Raw genomic sequence first — 22,905 nt, 5'->3', positions numbered from 1 at the left:
ATCTACCAATTTTTATTTGATCCATGCTAACTGTAAAAGGTTGTTTGGTCAGTTTCAAAATTTGCACTACTTGTTATTTGTTGGGGATGTAGCCTGGCCTCTTTTGTGATTCTGAGTCTAAAAGCACTTTCTAGATGATATAATTGATGCATCATATGAGGAATTTTTAAAAGTGAAGCAATTCAGTGACTCACAACGCCACTATGTGCTAGTTTAGGACAGGAAGTGTGTAATAACTAGGTGCAGCTGGGTCTGCAGGATGAAATTAAATAGACAGGAAATACTTAACCAAGCTGGAATTTAACCACATCCAAAATGGAACTTGATGTAAATACTCACACCTTTAATTATATGAAAAATTTTCAAAGGAATGCTTGTGGTCATATGTGACCTCAATCTTAATTTTCTTGTGTTGACGCTAAAATTCAGCTATTGATTGAAACAAATTTTACTTACCTGGTGAAAGTGATGTGGTCCTGATTGTTTTTGAGTTATATGTGCTTTTTCTGTACAGTAATTCTTGAATGAAAAGACACTATTTCCTAGAGATTGATAAGTCAATCAGCAAGGATTATTTTTATTTTTGACTGTGTTGCAAAAGAACGCAAATCATTATACCCTCTCATCCTCCATTTCTTTTCTTGTTGTTCTGCAATTGCAGACTGCCCAGCATTGTGTGAGTACACATGAAGTACGATCACGATTAGAATTCCTCTTTTTTTCCTCTCTCTCCCTGGGGTCTTCTCCATGGCCTGTCACACAAACTTAACTTTTTGGATTTTTTCTCCTATTATTGTAGTGTCTTGGAGCATTAACGACAGGTCCAAACACTATTGGGGTGCTACCCCAAAAAAACCATTTCCCATTGTAAAGAGTACATTAGGGAAAGCACAGTTAGGGAAAGAGAAATAAGATCAAAACGGTGATAGTGGTCTGATTAGTCCAGAGTTTCCAATGCTGGAAGTTTTGTAGTAGCCCTAGAAAAGAAGAAACTTTTGTATGTGCTTATGGAAAGCACTTCATCTGCTTGTGGGACAGAATGGGATAGGAGCAGATAGCTACTTGTCTCAAAAGGGTTATAGAAAGTGGTGAATACTCAGAGATAATCTAGTTTAAGGTGAGTATGAAAACCTTGGAAGAGGAGACAAGTAGCTACTCTCAATGCAGTCAGGAAGGAGATGAATGGGAAGTGATCTTACTAGATGCAGCCTGGATTTCTTCCTCAAGGCCAGCCAGAATAAAGTGGTGTCTGCTGAGTATAAACGGAGTAACGAAATGTAAAGAAAATGTTATGTAGAAACTATTGGGAGAATTAAAGTCCTAAAACAAGATCTGAATTGAAAATGTGAATTGAAAGTATGAGTCTTCTCTTGGGCAGACTAAGTCAGGACTTCAACAGAGACAGAAGGGAAGAGAGAAAGGTCCTTGAACTGTCAGCTTAAATGTGTGTTTGATAATAAGATTATCTGCAAATAGGCTGGAGCTTGAGATGTTCTCTGTGGATCCGTATTCAGTAACGTTGTCTAAGATCCTCCAAAAGATGTTCTGAGGAGCTGTAAGAAATTTCAGAGCATCAGAAAAGGGAAAAGTTACAAACGTTGAGAGAAAATGAAGATTTCAGAAATAAGAACATGGCAAATTCTTCTAAAAGTTGACTAATGAAGATTTTCTCTTGGTGAGGTACTTGTCTTTTCAGAGTTGGGAAGAGGTTTGTTTTATAGACTTTGGTTGAATAATCCTGATGATGTGACTTGCTTCAAAGATTTACTATAGCATATAAGGAAGATAATTGAATTTGGGTTGGAGTTTGATGGCCATTTATGGAAAAAACAGGGTAATATCCGAAAGATAGGCGAGGAGAACTTGGAAAGAATCAAGAGCTGTTATCAGTGAATGAAAGAGCAGGATGATGTAACTACCTGTTTTTTTTATCATGCATCTCTAATCCTGGTGAATTCTAGCGTTGATTATAGAATGTGCTACTTAAAAATTAGAAATCATTACTATAAATGCTCCTCTATTGTCTTTCCTCCTATACCCATTCTTTCTTTTTCCTTGTTAAAACAGTTGGTAAATCTTTAGCTTGCTTGATGAACATTATGTCATTGGTTCATTGAGGCACATGTATCAGCACAGTTCATAAATAGAAGCAGCTGGTTTCCTCTGCACTTAAGAGAATGCACAAACACACAACTGAGATCTTCAAATCCTCTGTATGCTTTGGATACAATTCCTATCCTGAAAAGCCATGCTGTGATTTCAATTAGTGCAGATGTGCACCAAGCCACCTTATTGGCTCAGAAAAGAATTCTTTTGTTTCAACACTTGAACTGCTAGATCTGGTTAATGTTACCAAATGAAAAAAAAATAACATCACACCTATGGTATTAGTCTTATACTCCAGTATCTGAAAAAAGTCTTGCCAGAAAAAAAAAATGTTATCATCTCACAGGGAAAAGCTGAATTCATACACAGGAACTGCAGGATTACTTCAACATTTTACTAGTCCCCTGTAACACCAGCAAGTCCCATAAATGCCTAATGGAAAAACAGCAGAAAATGAGATCTGCAGCAGGCCTTTAGAGATCAAATTTATGTTGCTGAACACTTTTTTCAGGTTAGGTTTAAAGGTCAGAAGAAAGTGGATAGATTAAATTTGCTGATTTTGCCAACTTTAAAGGCCCCTTTTAAAGGTTTTCTGTTTCTATGGACAGCCCCAATATGTTTTTGGATAGTTTTGAGCAAGAATTGAAATGTAGAACCTTTACTGTATTTTTTCTTATGTGAGAATGCAATCATAAAACAATGCTTAGTTATCCCAATGTGTTCTTGAGCGGCATCTAATTTAGATCATCTTGAAGTAGTTAATATTTCTTATTAATAAAGTTTTTAGTGCATATTCATTTTGCATGCGGTCTCAGACTCATCTATCGTGGGCCCAGCTGTGACACCACAGTGGTAGAAACAGTCACTCCGTTTTGTTTTCACACTTGTGTTGGAATTTATCTCCCTGTTTCTCACACAATGTTTTTTTCCTTCTGTATCTCCAAGAAGAAAAGTATCTCTCAGTGAGAGTCACTATCTTTTACACGGTGTGCTCACTTAAATGTGAGTAGAATCAAACTACATACTCCCTTGATCAGGAAGGAAGTGGAATACAAAAACTTACTGCAAAGGACAGCTACATCATCAGTCTTTGCAAATACTAGAAATGAAATAAATGATTAGGAAGATGGGTGTTGTATAATGTTTTCAGCATCATAAGTAATTTGGGCAAAATGAAGAAGTGTCATTTCTGGAACCTTCTTTTCTACAGATTGTAATAGCTCACAAACAGAAGTTGAGTTAGAACTTTGGTTTCTTTACATGAAGCAGTGTAGAACAAGCAGCATGCTTTATACCTGTATTTCATTATGTAGCTTTATTTATATAGAGAGTTACTTAATCAGCCTCTAGAAGTATGAGTAACTCAGTATTTTTATAGTGCATGATGATTCAGTAGCATCTTAATGTCAGATCTTAATACTTCCCAATTAAAAAAAAATTACTTAGCCTCCACAGCAAAATTTACTTCGCCTCCCCGTAGAAAAATCTTTAATGTGCAGCAGCTGTAGTTGTTCTCTCACTGCATTTGTGTATGTACCTGTAAATCATCATTGCCTAAACTGATAGTCTTTAAAAAGTAGTGTTTCTGTTTTTCAAATGTTCTAGTAGATACATTTCTGCTATGTCGTGATTTTTAGACCATGAAGTTTTCGGTACAATATGTAAGAATTTTGTTAATATCAAGTTTGTCAGAGATCATAGACAACTATGGTTTGACGTTCAGTTATGTGAGTTCTCTGTATGCTTTTTAAAATTGTCTTTGGAGTGGAGAACTTAAGTGACATCTGAAAGAACAGGTTTTCCAGTATCTTCCAGTATACTTTGAAGTTCGCTAATAGCAATTAGGGAACTTGGGGAAAGCATTTGTCTCTTATCAAGCTATAAACATTAAAGAATCTTATTCTTGCAGTACAGCTCTTCAGCAAATCTTCTGCCAGGATCTGAAGAACTAGCTGCTATGAAATCTGTGTCTTGCATGTAGTCATCCCACGGGAGAGTTGGATATTTGAACTCTACTGCTAGTTATGGTGCTTTTCAAACTCAGCCAAACTGGACATAATGATTCCAGCTTCAGGGCTAGCGGAAAAAAATATTGAAATGGGAGCTCAGATATGCAAGCACTTTTAGTGAAATGCAGCTCTCTCTTATGTTCACAAACATAGAAGATTGTCTGACCAGATATGTAGCTTGCTGAACTAAATGAAGCAAAACTGAAGGCGTGGGCTTCAACTTGAGAACAACTTATCACAGAATGTGCACAAGCTCAGGGTAAATTTGAAAATTTTCGTTTCAGAATGTAGCTGATGGGACAAATTTTAATAAAATTGGATACATCTGCAGTGGTATCATATATCAACCAAGAGGCAGACAAAAGAAGTAGGAATTTATTGGAGGAATCCATCTGACTTTTCTTGTGGGCAGAATTACATCTGGCATTTGTGAGGGTGTGCCATTTCCCAGATCTTCACAGTATGCTGGCAAACTATTTTAATAGGCTTGGATGTTCATTTGGGAGAGCATGATCTCTGGATAGATACGTAATTAACTGTAGTAAATCTAAGGTACAAAACTCCTCAGAACAAACTCCTTTGCCATAAGAAGAATATCCAAAAGCAAATACAAATTGGTGACAGGCATTCAGAAAAGCAAAGTATTACTATATCAAAATGCCAGACATTCAGATGTTTTATAAAAGTTGAATTTTTCAAACAGCTCCTTGTCATCTGTATCCTCTTCTCAGAACATAGGATGATTATAATGGTAATTGTAGAAAATTGCTAGTCATCAGTGCTGTTAAATATCTAAATTCTAAAATGTATCATACAGTCTTGAAGCTGTTGAATATTTTCCAAGGACTATTATTCACAGTGAGAATTCTGAAATTCCTTTGCTATGCTATTAAAATGGACAGGGTTGCAGTAGCGTACATGAGATGTAAGCAATCATTCCTGTGGAGTGTAGTTGCCAGAAAAGAAACTTCACAGGGAGACTCTGTGACTCCCACGCATCTGAATGCAATTTGAGAGGAGTAAATAGGGTCAGAATAGACCTCTAAGTCTAGCTTAAGCCATGTATGTTGATGTACTGCTATGCTGCAATCCATGCCCTGAAATCATGCCTCGGTAAAAGCTAAAGTGGCTTCACAGGTCAGGGGACTTTGTTCAAGGAGCCACATAATGTCTCCCTTTCCAGGCAAGGCCAGGGCTATACTTTTTAATAACTTGTAATAATTACCTTTGTTTAATCCAAACAGTTAAGTGGCATATCCATATTCTCTTATTATTTATGTCAATTTCCAGCCAGGAAGATTAGTTGAAGTAGACTCTCATCTGGTTCTAGTTAAAACTGGAAGCAATCCTCTGTGTATTGGCAGTAGAAGATATCAACTCTGCATTGGGTTTATCCAAAGTACTTAATCAGTTGATCAAGCTAGAACACAAAAACTAACTTAAATCATCCTAAGTAAAGTCTTTCTTCTGGAGCAGTTTTGAGTCTTTCAGAGTCTAAATCAGCATTCCCATTTGCGTGCATGTAAGAAAATCAAATTCTAAACGTAAGCTCAGCAAGCATCAGAAAATAAGGAGGATCAGTTTAACTGCTAGCAGTGAATGGTGCAGATTTGCAAATGCTAAAAAAAAAAAACCAAAAATCTCTGCCAGGAAGAGATTATTCCCCTCTTCACAATAAATTTCTACATCCTGGTGACTAATTATGTTTTTAAAAAATTATCTTAAGTGTTGGTGATTTATAGGACCAATGGAGAACAGGTGTATGGGTAGGCACATTAATGAGCAAGTCTACCTTCGCAGGAGCCACTGTCCTACAATAAATACCTTTTCAACAAATGTGTCACTTGAAACCTTTTCAGAAAGTAAGTGCATGTGTACAAGGGCTATTTTCACTTGAGTGACAGATCAGAAGGAATACATCTTTGGCTTAACTGGTGGCCTTTCGGGTATGGAAACAATAAAAAAATGATCTGTTTATGGATCCTGGTTAAGCTATTGTTTAGGACAAGTAATGTTCTTTAAAACAGTGATTTCCAGTTATACTTTTTTCTTTTTTGCATAAGTTTCATGAAAAAAAATTTCTCTACCACAGAAAGATAGAGAATGAAAGAGGAGTAAAAGGCAGTTTGCACTTTAAATTTATATATCTGAAGTGAACAAAGCCATCCATTGTGTTGCTTTTGTGTGACTGTTGTTAGATATTAATTTGATAAGGACAGACTATGTTAAAATGGGAACTGAAAAAAATGTTGAGCCTTTTTTTCCTGACTGCTTTGTCATACATTATAATGTTTATTGTTGAGATTAAGTACTCTCTATTCAAGCAGTAACAAGTTTCGCAGTGGAACAAAACTAAGCAGCACTAACAAAATTCATTTTGAACAAAAAGAATGAACAGTAAGATATGAAAACTATTGATTATGTTGTCTGTAGTGACATACAAACAAAGTGATAACTGTTCACATCTGTAAAAATTGAAGAATGGCAATGTCAAATTGTGCAAAGATTAACATAAGAATCTGACGTCTTTGGTGAAAATTTATAATTACATTTGACATTTTGGTAGAGACTCGAATGAGGGTGGAATCTTGTCAAGTAATTTTTTTGTTGTTGTTCATGTCGTTACCAACTGCTTAACCCTTTGATTAGCAACAATTATTACAATGGATAAATTAGGCTACTTAAGATAGAAATATGTTTTCTTGTGATTTATAGGAATATTCAAACATCTGTTTTAGAAGGCAGCTTCTTACTGTTAATTCCGCTCTGAAGATGATGTTCTATGTAGCATCATATGGATATCACTCTCGAGGGAAAGTTTTGTGACAAGAACTGATCTGTGTCTCTCCTCTCAAAAAAAAAAAAGTGAAAAGTATCAGAAAGTTGAAGAGATGTTAATTATTTATTCATGGCTTTTGAACTCTGGGTTGAAGGTACCACTGTTACTTTCTCTTCTTGCTTTGTGGAAGTGTTTGGTACCACTGTGCCTAGTGCTTGGTTTCTTACTAGGTTGCTGACGGGGTCAAGCCATAAATGTTGATGAGGAGGAACTGCATGGAAAAGAATAAAAAGAAAATCCTTGCTTTCTGTAGTTAAATGTCCTGAAGTGAAAGGAAGCTCCAGGATTTCCTGTAAATGAGGGAACATAATGATAGAGATACATAAAAATATATCTAAAATTTGAGACAAGGCCTTTCCACATTAGCTTTGAGAAGTGCATATTGTATTTTATTTTGATGTGGACTAATAATATTTACTCTCTAAAATGAGGTTATTTATGATACAACTCAAAAACGCTCTAGTTTGGATGTTTAAAAAGTAGAAATATTGTTTATATAGCATAAGGAATGAATTTAAAGTTCCAGAGTTGAGGAGGTGATTTTGAAAGATCCCAACTTCCTTTTCTTATAAAAGTACTAAAACATGAGCTTACATGCTGATTTGAAAAGGAGTACTTTTTCATTTATCATTGTGCCCCATGCGTGAGTTAAAGATTCACTGATATTCTAATCTAGAATATCATGTTTATAGCATATAAGTTAGCACGCAAGTTAACACTGACTGTTAAATACATCACAATTACTTTATTGTGTGTTTTTCTTATTCCCACTTATTTTTAAGGACAAAAATTGTGTGAGCTGAGATTCAAGGTAAGAAAGCAAAGGGCATTTTTCATAATTAATATTCTAGAAGCAAAGCTCATTCCTGTCCAAAGGAGTCTATCTTTGAGGCTGTAGGCATTATTAAGATCCCACTGGCTTCATAATTTGGAATTCTGGGAAGTCCTTTGTGGAGTCGAAGAGCCATGGGAGTACTTTATCTCCAAGCTGTTAATCTACTCAGAGAATCACAGAATTGTAGGGGCTGGAAGGGAACTCTGGAGATCACCTACTCCAGTCTCCCTATTAAAGCAGTTCCCCACAGTGGGTCACACATCTTGGCATTCAGATGGATCTTGAATCTCTTCAGAGAAGGAGACTCCATAACCCCTCTGGGCAGCCTGCTGCAGTGCTCTGTCACTCTGACAGTAGAGAAGTTCTTCCTTCTGTTAGTATGGAACTTCCTGTGTTCCAGTTTGTGTTGCCCCTTGTTCTATCACTGTATACACCACTGAAAAGAATCTGGCCCCATCAACTTTGCTTCTACACTTCAGATGTTTATACACCTTGATGAAATTCCCTCTCAGCCTTCTGTTGTCTGGGCTGAACAGTACCAGATCTGTTAGCCTTTCCTCATAAGGGAAGTGCTCCAGGCCCTTTATTGTCTTTGTGTCCATTTGTTGGACTCTATCTAGAAGCTGGACTCCAGATGTGGCCTCACTGGGGCAGAGAAGATGGGGGAGGGTCACCTCCCTTAGATATTCTAATATTTGACTCTCCACAATGAAAATTCTTTTTCTGTGTGAAATATCTTCAAATGTTGCAAAACTCACATTGGTGTTAGAAACTATTTGAATCAAATAATTTCAAATACAATTTTTCAAGAATATGTTAACTCCTGTAAATCTCTTAATTTCTTCCCACACACTTCAATGTTTAAAGAGTGAGCAAACTGAATTAAAACAGACAAATTATTGTTAGGACTAACAAACAGAGGAGGCATTGGTTCAAGGGGTTATGCTGATATTCCAAAACCAAAATTGCCATGATCCCCTTGGATGCATCCTTGCTTCCATAAAATAACAGTTTTGGAAGCCTAAGTAAATTTTTAAAAATCATCAATTACCAGCAATTTTCTGAGTTGTTATTTGTTTTCTGGTGTGTGGTATTTAATCTGTGAATTGATTTGGAACTATAAATTCTAATTTATGTGACAGTTTATGAAATCCATTTGTCTGTCATATGTTAAGTGGAAAATACTGCCCACATGTTTCTATGGTTGCAGAAAAAAAAAAGATATAATACAGAGTATTTTTAAACTCAGCAGCATGTGTTCCTACTGTCAGAAGTTTGCAGTATGATGTCTGTATGTACATTTGTGATGTGTGTGTGTGATATGTACATCTTGTTCAGTGTTTGAAGAATTCTGTTTTTCCAGATGCATTTGTGTTTTCAGTTGAGTATCTGTGACTTATAACTGTTCCTATCAGAAGCTGTAGTATACAACCATTTAGTACCTAATTATGATGACTGAAAAGCTGCATGGATTTATTACATTTCTAAGGTGGCTATATTGGTATAGGCCACATGTATTCTTAGAGAGCAAACTGGTGTTTACTTACTGGGTTTCCGAGGTATCCTGGTCTCAAAATTATTTTATTTGAAAACTCTGAGATGTTTTGCATCAGGAAAGGTTGGTTCTCTGCCATCGTTTGACCACATAGCTTGATCTTTTACGGATCGAAAATTGTTTCTAGAACTATTATACAAATTAAATGGGAAAAAAAATCTTCAATACATTTCCTGTATTTGTAGTCTGATTTTCTCTGAAAGAGGCCAAAGAAAGTGACAAGAGCGCAGTCATTTTCAAGGAGAAAAGTAGAGAAAACACTCAAGAGAAAATGAAAACTTACTCAGAATATTCAAGTATCTTGAACAGTACTGTGAATTGAAGCCCGTACTGAAACACACTTCTCCCTCAATAACACAACATTACAAAAAAGTGCCTTAGCAGAAGAATTACTCCAGGTTATAAGGTCTGGGAGTAGAAGACTAGCACTGCTCTCTGAGGCAGCAGTACCAGTCCCACTGGTTTCTGAGGTGTGAAACCATGTGTACTCATGGTTTCATCAGAAACAGAAATTTAATGTAGTTGTTATTTGGCTCTGAAAAGCTAAGAATTAGGGATATTCCTCCCACCTTTGAAGAAAGTACTCATTCAGACACTAATAATTAATGCTAAGCACTTGCATAGTTCTTTATGTTCAAAGTGATCTGTAGACTATTATTACCCAAATTAAGTGAAAATACCTTTGTTTAGGGTTTAGCAACTGTCCACATTTCATATTTCATAATAATTATTTGAATTAACCTAGTTCGTGACCTTCATTTATTTGTGTGTTCAGAAACAAAGCCATGCAGCGGTGTTTGCATAATGAAAATTAAAAGCCCAAGCAATAACATTAATGTTCTTTTAAATAATTAATTTTAATGCGCAGAAGTGTGAGCAATAAATGTTTTATTATAAATCCTGATGTGGTAATTAATCCAAGTGATTAGGACCTAATTGTGTGTTCGTAGAAAATATTATATTTACAATCAAAGTAGGTTTTTTGGAATCCTGACGCTGAGGCGAGACATGAGAAAGGAGCGATAATTAAAAGGAAACTTTTATGCATTTATTTTTAAAATTGCTGCGTCAGAAATTAAAGGAAGTGCATCCTTTATTATTTGAATAATTGTTTTTTCAGTTCTTAAGAACATTTCATTTTACTATATGCTTAATTTTTTGCCATATGATTGCTTATACATCTAATTAAATTCATCATAAAGGTACACAGGCTGTTAAAATCAGCTAGCAAATACCTTTGGGTGCCAAAGGGTATTAGTTTTATTAATTGTTTACACCTGCAGCCCTATTGTGCCATAAAACATATTATTTTCATGGAGAGTTAGTCTCCCTATAAGAGACAGTAGTTCTCTAGAGGTGGTGGTTGGGGTAGCCACATCGCACACAAAATGAATTCAGATCTGCCCCAGAGCATTAGAGCCATTCTGTGTTTTCGCAGATAGAGTTCGTGGAGTTCGGAACATCAGCTGTATTCTTTGTCATTGTTTTCCCCAGCAAAATTGTTTTATAACTGCATTATATACATCTGTGGTTCGGTATAGAGTTCTGCTTTGCCATTTGTGAGGCTGCTTTGTTTAAACAGACTCACTTAGCAGATGACATAGCCTTGCAGTAGTGCAGTAAGCTTCTGAAATCTTTTGTTACCTCTTGATCATTTCTTTTTTCCCTTCTTCCTCCCAACTGTGCAACAGTATCAGAGTAGTCTTTCTGATGATATGATCTTTATTAGTGAAATAATATGCTCTTTCTTTGGGGCTCTTGAAATATGTTCTAACGATAATGGTAATGACTTTGATTAATATTTAATCCCCATGCTGCTATGTTCTTATAATTTACAAGATCTCAAAGGTAGCTGGGGGGAGGGAAGAAAGGTTTCAGCCTAAGTGTTTCAGTATGAGAGCGCTTAGGGAAAAACACGCCTATGTTTTTTTTACATCTTGTATCTGTTTTCTAACCTGATTTTGGGTAAAACCTTTCATAGCACGGCCGTGTTGTTGACAGGGAAATTCATAAGGTATAGAAGTCATGCTGGCAATGGCTTATTTTTCATGGCATTTGACTCGTTGCTGTATTTGTTTATATTGCATAACAGTCGTCATTCCTCTGAATCATCTGGGAATGTGAATGCAGAGGGCACAGACACAGCAGTGTGTGCTGGTGTGGAGCGGGAAGTGGCTGAGGGGTTCTTTCCTCTTCGTGTTAGCAGGGGAGCTAGGATTTATAAATACAGCAGAGCAAGCCCAAATGAGTTTCCCCCTCCACTCCAAGAGTCACAGTATTGGTGTGCAGTCTCACAGAACCAAAATGTCTCTTGCATATATGCAGAAATATTTTTATGGTTTTCAGAGCATGGAAAATTATGGACAAAATTCTGAGGGAAGCAGTAGTAATGCACCATGTTGGAATGTTCTCCACAAGACTTCTTGCATTTTAACAGGACCCTTAAATACCCAGTCAGCTGATAGCGATTATCTGCTGCTACAGTCGTGTTTGGTCATTGCTTCAGTCTGACAGTTTTACCTGTTCTTATATAAACCATTGTGTTGCTATAAGCATGTTTAATTTAAAAGATATTTTTTCTCTTCCTGTTCAAGATTATTTGAATAAGAATATGTTTGTTTACAGAGCTCTCAAACTGAGGATTGAATGTCTAGAGAATTAGGAACTCTATGTATTTGTAGTTACGTAGATTCTCTCAATTTACTAATATACTGTAAATATTATGTACACAGCAAACTTGAATGAATTCAACATATGGTTAATGTTTACATAATTAATGAGATGCCAAATTATATTAATATGACAAGCCATACACATAAAAGCACGTGATGCAGAGTTACCAGGAGCTGAAATTTGCCACACCTTTTCTTTACTTCCTGAAATGCCTGTTTGCCAGGATAGGGACTCTGATTCCAGAATTGTTCACTGAGTTGTGGAAATTGGGATTGAAAAATCAATTACTTTTTTTTTAACAAACGGCATAAATAATGTGTCAATGTTAAGACTTGTTATTTTTTCGTTAAACAATAATTAGTATGTTTGATCCTAACTTTTAGTCTACACAGAACATTACCATTTTGTTTATAGATGAATTAAGCATAGCTAGTCTTAATGCACAGTTCTTTTAGAAGGAGGAAAGGTGAAAGGAACAATTCCTTTCATTAGTCAACAGTTAACAAATGTTTGGCAACATGGTGTTTTCTCAGTGAGGGTTCAATTGTTTTTCAATGAAGAAAAAGTGCAGCAAAGTGTTTTGAGAATACTGGGAGAAAAGAAGAAAAGTGGCTTATTCTTGATCATAGCTTGTTTGATTTGCAGCTTATATTTTATTGATGTTAATACCCTGTACTTTATAATACCTTTCAACATAGAATTTCAATCATTTCAGTAATGTTAAGTAATTAAACCTCCCACCGGTTCTGCCAATGGAGGTGTATTTATCATTATACCTATTTTGTGAGAGGGTAAACAAAGACAAAAAAGGTTGAGTTACTGAAAAGAATAATCCAGACTCCTGTTTGTCAGATGATGTTTCATTAATGGCTCCCCCTAAAATATGCTAGAAATTAAGCATGTATAACAACACATGTCACTCCCTGAGCTTAATAAACTCACATAAAACTGTGCTGGAATGTGGAGAGAATATAGAGACTTTTTGCTTCCTCACGGAGAGGCAGACTTCAGGGAGCTGTATCTAACCATCATTTGAAGATGCTAATTCATCTTTCTAAAATGAGTTCAAGTAACTTCACGGTTTCCAGGGAAATGTCAGAATTTTTTATTTGGGACAACATTGTCCTACACCAAAGCTAGGTGTATTACTGCTCTCTCATGCATGCGTGTATCTACACCGTGATATTTAGGTTCTCATCCATGCGTTCTGCAAGTACTCTTCTCATGGTAAAGTCACACAATTATTTTATTCTAAGTTTGGCTTGGGAGAACTTTCTAGAGAATGATTTAACTGATAGTAATCAGAATGGAAAAATATTTCAAAATTGTTTGAAATTTAAAAGAAACTGCTGGTGTAAATGTAAGATAATTATTTTCTTTAATATGCAGTGCCAAATATTGGAGTTTTTCTGCTACTGTTGTAATCTGATAGCTAATAATATGGCTGCAAGCAGAGTTCGCTTCAGCAACAAAGAAGCTGTTCAATTCTGAAAGCAATCCTCTCCTTCTGACACGTTGGCACCATCATAGAGGGAAATGTCACGGTCAATATAAGCACATTTACTGACAGTTGGGTTTTTTCCTATTTTACTGAAAACTGTTTGAGACTTGGCTTTTATCAAAAACAGAAACTTTGACCACTCCAAATGATAAAACAATAGTTTACAGCTTAGTCATTTTCCAGTTATAAAGCAATATTTCAATGAAAATAAACAATGCATACAGGAACAAGGCAAAACAATTACTCAGAGAAATTGTTGCATTCTTGCCATCCGAGCTTTCTGATTTCCAAGAACCATCTCCAGTACAAACTAGACAAAAAGCAGTGGGTTTTGTTTCATTGAGTAACTACTTGCTGACCAAGATAAAATACAATGTGAAAATGTAATCAGTACCATGCAGGTACGTACTGAATTCCTAAGCAACCTATTACATGAAAAAGAGTTACATAGATGAAAATAACTGCTATATGTTCAACTAATTTACAGACTGAACATTACCCAGCTTATATGGAGGTTTTGTCCTTCTTAGAGGAAGTAAAAAATTACTTCCTCTTCCTAATTAAAGCACAAGCACCTTTATTAGGAAAATGTGTGGTGTTTGTTTGATTTGTGTGGGTGTTTTATTATTACTGGAGTTTCTGGAGTTTTTTATAATCAGGAATATTTTTGTATCTGTATCATTTGATACTGTTCCGTCATATCTCAGGAAGAAAAGGAATGATTTCAGGCAGTTGCACGTTTAAATGCTCAAAAATCAGAGCAAAGGAGTTAGTAAGCCAGCTGATTCGAGAGTGTTGTGGCCAGATACGGCAGTGTTAAAGATACTGTTTTATGTATTGTTCTCTACTCATTTAAACTCATGGAAATACTATGGATATGAATACTGTGAATATAAATACTATGAATACTATGAAGAGGTTTAGGTCTTTAGTTTCCTATTCTGAAGGAAGGGTCTCATTCTCCTGTCTCACCGTGGGTAAGACATGGACTGCACCCAATCTGGGCTCCATGCAGCTCAGAGCTCAGAAGGCATGAGTCTTTTGGTGTCCTCTGGTTGTAAGGGCACATGGAAACCTCGTGTAAGCCATTCTGTCTGGAGCAGTTACCCCAAGGTTCATTCCCCATCCCAAGAACTGCCGTGTGTTTCATCTTCGCTCCTTCGATGCCCTGATGGTTCTGCTGGGTTGCAGCAGACAGAGCTGGTGGCAGAGCAGAGGAAAAATCTCTTACGTACAAGTGTGTGCCTTCAAGTTCTCCTTGTGTACAGAATACGTGAAACTTAGCCAGCTCCAAAGCTCTGACATGGTTATGTCTTCAGTTTAGCAGACCACACTCTTCTGGCATCTGAGCAGTCTCACTGATTTTACTGGAAGTTAGCTTGAAGCTAGATGGCTTCTGCAGGGCTTTACTGAATCATGGTATTTATCAGGACTGTCACTGCAGAACTGTCAAAATATCACTGCCTGAAAAATTCTTCTCTTTAAATGGACGAGCGTGTGATGTCATCATAACTGCATTTTTATGTAAGTCCTTGTCAGAAAATAATTTTGGATTAAATGATGTGTTCTTTTCATGTTGACAGAAAATAATTCACTCTTAATGGCAACAGACTGTTGTATATATATCTGAAAGTTAAATATTTTGATTCACACTTAGGATTTATTAATTTTACATTGTTACCAAATGGTATTTCAAAATACCAGATCAGAATACCATGGTTCAAAGTCTAGTCACTCATAAAGTCATTTTCTTGTAAACTGCTCTGAAAATGGGGATGGCAAGGAGACAGATAGAACTACAAAGAACAGAGGGCAAATGGAAGCATTTTAGTGTGTGGTAGGTTTGAGAGCAATCTCATTTTTTATTGTCTCTATTTGAACTTTTGCAAATGTTGTTTCTGTGGTGTTAATAATAAATCCAGAAATGCAAAGCTGTTTGTTATCATCTCAGTCTGGATTTGTCTAAACGTAAAGAAACTTAAAGAAATAACTCATTGATTTAAAGAAAGAATTGATCCTCAGTGTGCAAATATTACGTGTACCTAATCCAGATGAATGCAGTGCAAGTGTGGTTTTTTTCATGTGAACAAATGATGGCAAGACTGCTCTGTTTGGACAGAACGTATTATTCAGAAATACTTTCACCAGAGCCAGGGTAGTACTGGCTTCATGAATACTTCAACACTCTGATTCTGTGCTGCCAATACTTCTGACACCCTTCAGTTCCTGCACTCATGCCTGCTATTGCTAGTGCTACATGAGCACAGTGTAGGTCTGAAGAAACAGTTAGGTTTGCGTGTGATAAAAATGAGAGAGACGCAAGGATGTTGCCTGCGTGTAAACTCACCAAATTCTTTAAACAATTCTATTAACTGGAAAAAACCCACTTGATCGTAAAGAACTGTCCCATACTCAGAGTATCTGGGCGTATTTTAAAAGGTGCATCAAAGAATTGCAGAATATTGCAAAAGCGTGATAATTGCATATTCTCTCTTGACTTTGTCTTCTGCTGTCATGCACATCTTAATGCTGCATTTTAAAATCTTTTTAAGTTATAAACAAGCTATTCTATCTCCCATGGCCACGTGTCTGCAGCTCACAGATGTGTTTTTCTTATTTTTTCCTTTTTGCTTCTCACAAAGAAAACATTTTTCTCCACCAAAGAACTGTATTTAAACAGAAGTTCTGCTTGCAGTGGGGGACAAAAAGTATATTTGTGTTTTGTGTTTGTATAGATACAGACATGCATATAAATAATTCAGTATATCACCTTATTTTCCTGCTATGTATATTAGTTCAGCTTTGCTTTCTTACCTGTGGTACTGTGGTACCTTCCTCCTGGCACAGAAAAAAGGTTGGTTGCATTTTGAGAATCAGAAAATAGTGGCACATCATGAACCAGCAGCATCTGGTGTACTCAGCCTCAATCAGCACTTGCGAAAGGAACACGGTGCTGCAAGTATGTCTTTAATGTTTAATAGGTTTTGGTAGTACAATATTGCTCCCTTTTACTTTCTTTTGACTGCGCTAATTATCGTATGTCTTTGTATGTACTGCATTCTTTTGCAAACATAAATTCGTGCACGAGGATTTCATTTCTACCATGGATCTAACTGAGAATTTCATAGCTACCACGACTATTGGAATTTCTGTATGTTAACCATGTGACTCATCTTTTGCTTGCAAACATTTTTGTTGTAACTGTTTCAAAACAGTTTTTGAGGTAAAAAGATTCCCAAAATCTCAGAATACTCTCAGAAGTAGATTGTATAAATGGATACAGTGTGGTTTTTGAGCATCCTCTTAATCTACTTGTCAGTGGGAATAGAACTTCTGACTAGTGCAATACTAAGTCATCTACTGTAGTGGTCTTTATCATGTATTTTGGGAGACTTGGAACTACCAGTAAAGAATCCATAAACGTTACTGCGAGATGAGAGCACATGTACTGCCCAACATTTTATCCCAAGGAAATCTCCAAATTGATACTGCTACTGGAAAAACAAAACAGAACTGCACTAACACCAAAAATAAACAACAAAAGAGGAGCTTAAGAAATTAAGCAAAGATATAAATCACTATTGGTTCCCAGCCAATATTCCTCCACCTTATAAACTGTCCTTATTTGACATTTGAAAACTTCACCATTCTGTCTCAGAAGCAATACCTAGACACAGTTACTTTCGCACCTGAAGCTGATGCTGGCTAGCACTTAATTGCTAGAGTAGGTGGGAGCAGCTGACTGACATGCTCCTTTAGATGCCTCTCACTGGCAAAAAGCAGTGGCAGCTGCAAGAGTATGAGGGCTGTGCTACTAAAAATTATATGAAGTGATTTTTCTTTGTTTCTTTGTGAATCTCAGATAAGAAGCTGTTTATTTTGGAGGAGTTCATTCCTGTTCAAAAGTGCAGCATGCTGCACAACTGTCGTGTGGCTGATCTTGGTGAGGTCCAGTGACAGTAGTGGCCATAGCTGCAATTGGCATTCCCCTGAAAATAATCATGCTCCATTTAAATATTTATAGGTGATGAAAGGAGTATCTAATTAGCTTTTTTAAAACCCAGATCAGTTCAGATTTTATACATTTCCTTCCTACTTCATGAATTCCACCGTGTGAATTATTCTGCAACAGTTTATTTTCTTTTATTGCTGCAACTTTTATTTGCAAAGAACTGTCATACTTGGCAAAGTTGTAACAAGAGTTCTCACACATAATTCTTAATTTCTACATATTTTAATATTGGATAATACTTAAAAATATAAAAGAAAAATCTCTTGGAAGAATGAAATTAAATGGCAGAATTGAGCTATAGGAAACTCAGAAGACCCATCTGTAGCTTTTAAAGAGTTCTATCACTTAGCTTTGCTGGGTCTGAAAAGCAAGCTCTACTATCAGCATTTCAGTACTTTTATGTTGCCTTTCCAAAGGAAAAAGGAGTTGGATGCAGGCCTCAGTTATATCTCATGGGGATAGTGTTCTGTACCTTAAATTACAATCAGATGTATTTTAGTTCAGACGCAGTTTTCATCTGAAAATTGGTAAGAAGCCTAATTATTTGACCAGGTTACTATTTACACAGACCACTGTATAGCAGTCTGTGTTTTATCCACAGCTGGCAACATGTGAACCTTGAAAGGTTTTGTTTTGTGTTTGGAACAGTTTTTAAAAAATCTGACTCTGTTCATTAAATGAAAAAATAAAAGATGGTAGAGATTGCTATGGAGACAAGATGTTATATAAACTGTTCATTTTAACTCTTCAGAATGTAAAAATAGCAAAGAAGCTTGGATGTTTACAGGCTTCCAGTCTGTAAGTACTGAGTAATTCCACAAGAAGCAAAGCATTCTTATGCCCTTTGGACTTCTGTTGTCATGTAGCGAGTCATGTCCACATTTTGAAAGCAGTCATGCATTTCCTAGACTGGAGAGCATGGAGCAGGGAAAAAGAAATAGAAGACTTTCTAAGTAGTCTTTAATCTATAGACTTCTCATTATGTTATTCTTCCAGCAAGTACTAAGATGATCTGTTAGTTGAAGTACACAGGAAAAAAACATGCATATTCTGTAATTCAAATATAGAATAGTATGTATAAAAAATGGAAAATAAGATTGTTTCACTGTTGAACCTTTTAGCATTTTACAGTGACAGTGTTACAGATAGAACTGGGATAGGATTTATTTATCTGACAACCTCCTCCACCCAGTGTTGGTTTTTTTTTTTCTGTGCCTCAGACATTATCTCTGGCCTTGAAAACTGCTATTATTCACTGAACTTTGAAAACAGTTCACAGAATCACAGAACCATAGGAGTTGGAAGGGACCTCTGGAGATCTAGTCCAACCCTCCTGCTAGAGCAGGTTCGCTACCATAGGTTACAAGTAGGTTAGAGGATGGTTTCCTTCCATGTGAAACCAAGTTATTTCCAGATATCAAGTTACATTAAGTATAATATTCCCACCTTCTTCTCTTAGTATAAATACTGCAGGCAGATGGATGTGAAAGCTGTCTAATCACAAAAAATAATGAATTTAGCTAGTGTCTACAGCACATAGTGTTTAGAATGGAAACTAATGGTAGGGCAAAGGAATTCAAACACCACAGGCTTCAAATATTACTATTTAAGAATGAAGGTCAGTACTTTTACAGAAAATGATGAACTACACTGTGCCATTTTTAAGAGACTGAGCATAGTATTGTAGCTGAATGTCCCACTGAGACTGTGGAGTCCACCTCAGTGTGGACTGGGGGTAGAAGCTGCAGGTCGGCGCAGTGCTGAGAGCATCCTGGCTTCCCTTCCTGCAGAAGCCTGGATCCCTTTATGGAGGTTGTAGACAAATGAAAAATACCAGGCAGAAATGTGAAAGTCCATAGATTTCTCCTGTAGAACAATCATACTCAGAGTATTTACTAAAAACTAGGTAGTAGTCTTTCAGGCAAAGGATTTAATTACTCTCTTAGCTGTGCATAAGCCATCTTGTTGGACTCTGGAATTAAGCAGTGCAGTCTGATTGACTCTTGTTCCAAAGAGGGCCATTTAAAATTATAATATTGTACCTTTTAAAATACAAATTCTAGTCTTGACTGCCATGGGAAATTGTACTACATAGAAGGCAGAGGTAGTGGTGGGTTATGTTTAACTTGGGAATGTTTTTCTTTCTTAGCATATGCAGCTTCTTTGTGACCTCCCTAATACATTATTGTAAAGGCAATATTTTTGTCCATAGTTGTGTGGTTTTATTTATAGGCTGTGTGTGGCAGAAAGGTAGGATTGTGGTGGCATTCTAGAAACAGCGTACTTACTTTGCTTCCTAATTTGAAGTAAATAAAAATCTTTGTTTTGTTTGGATGTTTGCAGGGATTCTTCCTGACAGTGTCACCAGAAGCAGTATTAAAAGTTGCTACTCAGGCTTCTGCAAACAACAAGATCTTCAGCTTGAATCTTTCTGCACCATTTATTAGCCAGTTCTACAAAGAGCCTATGATGAAAGTCATGCCTTATGTGGACGTCCTTTTTGGAAATGAGACGGTGAGTCTTACAAAGATATTTGTCTCTTGCACATACCTGTTTGTGTCTATCAGCCCGCTTTCCAGTCCTCCATCATACAGAAAGACAGTGACCATCTTAGATAACACTGGAGAATTAAATCCATAATCACAGGATTGTGAAATGTCAGTTGATGCCAAATATGTAATTTGACCTGTCAGATTTGCAACTTGCTTGTTTTAGTCTGGAGACATGTGAGGAAATTACTCCAGATTAAGAAAGGAAATCTCCAATGTATTAGCTGCTTCCTAATAAATGCCCATATACATGATGCACCAGCCCTGCACTTACATTTTTGTGGGGAAAAAGCATATGAAGGGCCATCGTGGAAGTGCTGCTACTCATTTTCGTACTCATATGCCTTTTCTTGATAACATTTCTGTGTTGAAGTAGACCCTTTGGAGAGAAGTTGTAAGAGAAAGCTAAAAACCAGTCAGTTGGTTTAGAAGTCTTTCACCAATTTTTGTCATGAATAGACTGGTAATTTGTCAAGGAAGGATTATTTTCACTATACAGCATTGGAGAAACATCTTGCATGAAGTCTTGCCTGAAAGTCCATGGTAATAGGCAAACTGAATTCCAATTTTACTCATTGTAGTGATATCATTTTAATTTTTTTTCTGTTTCAGAAAGTGCTCTTAAATATTAGTTTTCTTGGCACAACATGGTTTAATAGATAAATGTATGTTGGAAAGTGTGGCATACCTAATTGAAGTGTTGGCTTGTCAAAGATAACTATGTTCGTACTGGAAAATTATGGAGAAGTGACTTATTCCTGTCAGTGATTATTCCTGGTTGTGACTCAGGGAGTTACACCAAAACAAATCAATTTTTCTACTATTGCTGTCTACAGATCAGGGCCTAACACTGTTACAGATACAATACTTGAAGAAGTATTTTTAAAATGAAGGAAATTGTAATGTTTTTGAAGTAGGATAGGAAATCTTTCTTAACCTGTAGCTAGCAAAGCAAGCAGTATTTTCTTGATAATTTGCTGTTTTTGCCAATTTTTGCTTTATTCTGTTGTGTTGGTTTTTTTTTGCAATACAATCCTCACAAGCACGATACTGAGCGTTCTCATTTAATAACAGTATATTATAAATTAAAAAAAAATCAGATTTCACAAATTAGGTAGACCAAGTTTAATTAATACTTGGGTGCAAAGCTTCAGAGAAGCTTCTGGGACTAAATATGTCTGATCTTCTATATAAATATTTCCTCATTAAATTCGTATCGCAGGAGTTCATAAGGTGCTGTTTTTCAGAAGATAAAATGTTGATCGGTACTATTTGTATATTTGCATACTTAATAAGCAATAGCCCACTATGGCAACATTCCAATTTTGGAAATTATATTCAGACTACCTTAATTTCCCCTGCCATTTTAGTTTGCTGTGGTATTTTTCACCTGCAGTCATAAAATATCATGTAGCACTGTTGTGTGTATTAAAACATTGAATATTCCCTACATTTTCTGAAGCATCTTAGTGTCTTTCAGGTAAAAGATACTGTTTAAACTAAAATGATCATCTTTAGACTTGTATGTAAATACTTCAGAGTACAGGTCATTTGTGTTCCTTTTTGCACGCCGTGTACTTGAACTTTGTAATCAGTTGAAAATCCTGGTCATCTTTTAGTCTCTGCTTTCGACTACGTAAACTGGTCGTTGCTGCTTTTCAGTTGTTGAAATTATATTCACAGTGATTTATTCTCTTGTCTTTCTGTATAACTTGAAACCACACCCTTGGCATAGTATACATCCGGTTTATAATAGCTGCTGTATTTTGTAATTGTCATTCTTTCTACTCTTTGCATATGGTTTGTGGTAAAGAGGGGTTGCAAAACTGAAGAAAAGCTTACTTTAACATGTTCTGCCTTCTGGTAGCTTCCTTCTTTGTTTATTGTTTCTATATTCATTTCATTTGCAAGTACATTCAGAACTTTTTTGTCTTTATGCCTGCCTTGATGGGCAGAGAACATCTTCAGCTAACCACCACCAAGATTTTGCTCATTTACTATGATTTCCTTTTGCATTTTGCAAAGTTTTCCATCAGTTATGCTAGTTTAGTTAAGTACTAGAAGCACATAAGTTAACATACAAGTAAGGCACCCGAAGTGGTGTGGTTGTTATTTTATTAGTACAACAATAGCCTCAGACACAATTTTTATTCCTCTCTGTGTTTATCTTCATGCTACATTATAGACCAATGCAATTTGATTGTTAAGCACTGAGCTGTTTATTTTTTTTTTAGACCAATAGAAAAAACATCCAAGAACAGCAAGATTCCAAATTGCTGCTATTCCTAAACTAAAAACAATTGGCAAAGTGATTTTAAATTATATCTTCTACTTGAAAATTTACATCTGAATGGAGATTGGTTATTTCAAGTTTCAGCCAGATGGCAATTAAAACGGGCAAGTTATAAACCTCTTGGAATAAATGTTCTAGTTTACAATGTAAATGCCAGCATACCCTTATCTGCAGTCGAGACAGTGAGCGCGGTGGTAGGAACTCAGCACATTTATCGGTTCCAGCACTAGCTCAATGACCACTGGTGTTTTGATCACTGTTTTAGATCCCTTTTATAGCTAGCCAAACATCTTGCCTTGGATTTTTGATATTATTAACTGTACTTCATGTAACAAATTTAGTACAGAACATTCTGAATAGGAATAATTACATGTTCATTGCTGCTAACCAATTAAGGCCATTCTGCAGTTGTAGTCTAGCAATACATGACTGGAGAACTTGATTATTGTCATTGCTTTTAATTTTTATTAAATTAAGTTTTTTTTAAATAGTGTCATTTTGCAAATGATTCTTAGCAATAATACCTTCCAAGC

The 22,905-nt window shown here is 36.1% G+C and overlaps 2 protein-coding genes across 19 annotated transcripts in view; one reads left to right on the top strand and one right to left on the bottom strand.

Moving 5' to 3' along the window:
* LOC125693507 (calcium/calmodulin-dependent protein kinase type II subunit gamma) overlaps nucleotides 1-22,905 on the bottom strand; it is a 761,290-nt gene that overhangs the window by 483,356 nt on the left and 255,029 nt on the right. The gene's annotated exons all lie outside the window — the stretch shown is intronic.
* The window catches only part of ADK (adenosine kinase), a 268,987-nt gene that overhangs the window by 172,164 nt on the left and 73,918 nt on the right, over nucleotides 1-22,905 (top strand). For both annotated transcript variants that reach the window (XM_048945591.1, XM_048945592.1), the window contains exon 7: nucleotides 19,874-20,044. In XM_048945591.1, the coding sequence (XP_048801548.1) occupies nucleotides 19,874-20,044 (171 nt within the window). The remainder of the gene's footprint in view (nucleotides 1-19,873; nucleotides 20,045-22,905) is intronic.

This window comes from Lagopus muta, chromosome 5, assembly GCF_023343835.1.
Source record: "Lagopus muta isolate bLagMut1 chromosome 5, bLagMut1 primary, whole genome shotgun sequence".
In the NCBI taxonomy this organism is placed as follows: Eukaryota; Metazoa; Chordata; class Aves; order Galliformes; family Phasianidae; genus Lagopus; species Lagopus muta.
This window is presented reverse-complemented; position numbering and strand designations above follow the sequence as displayed.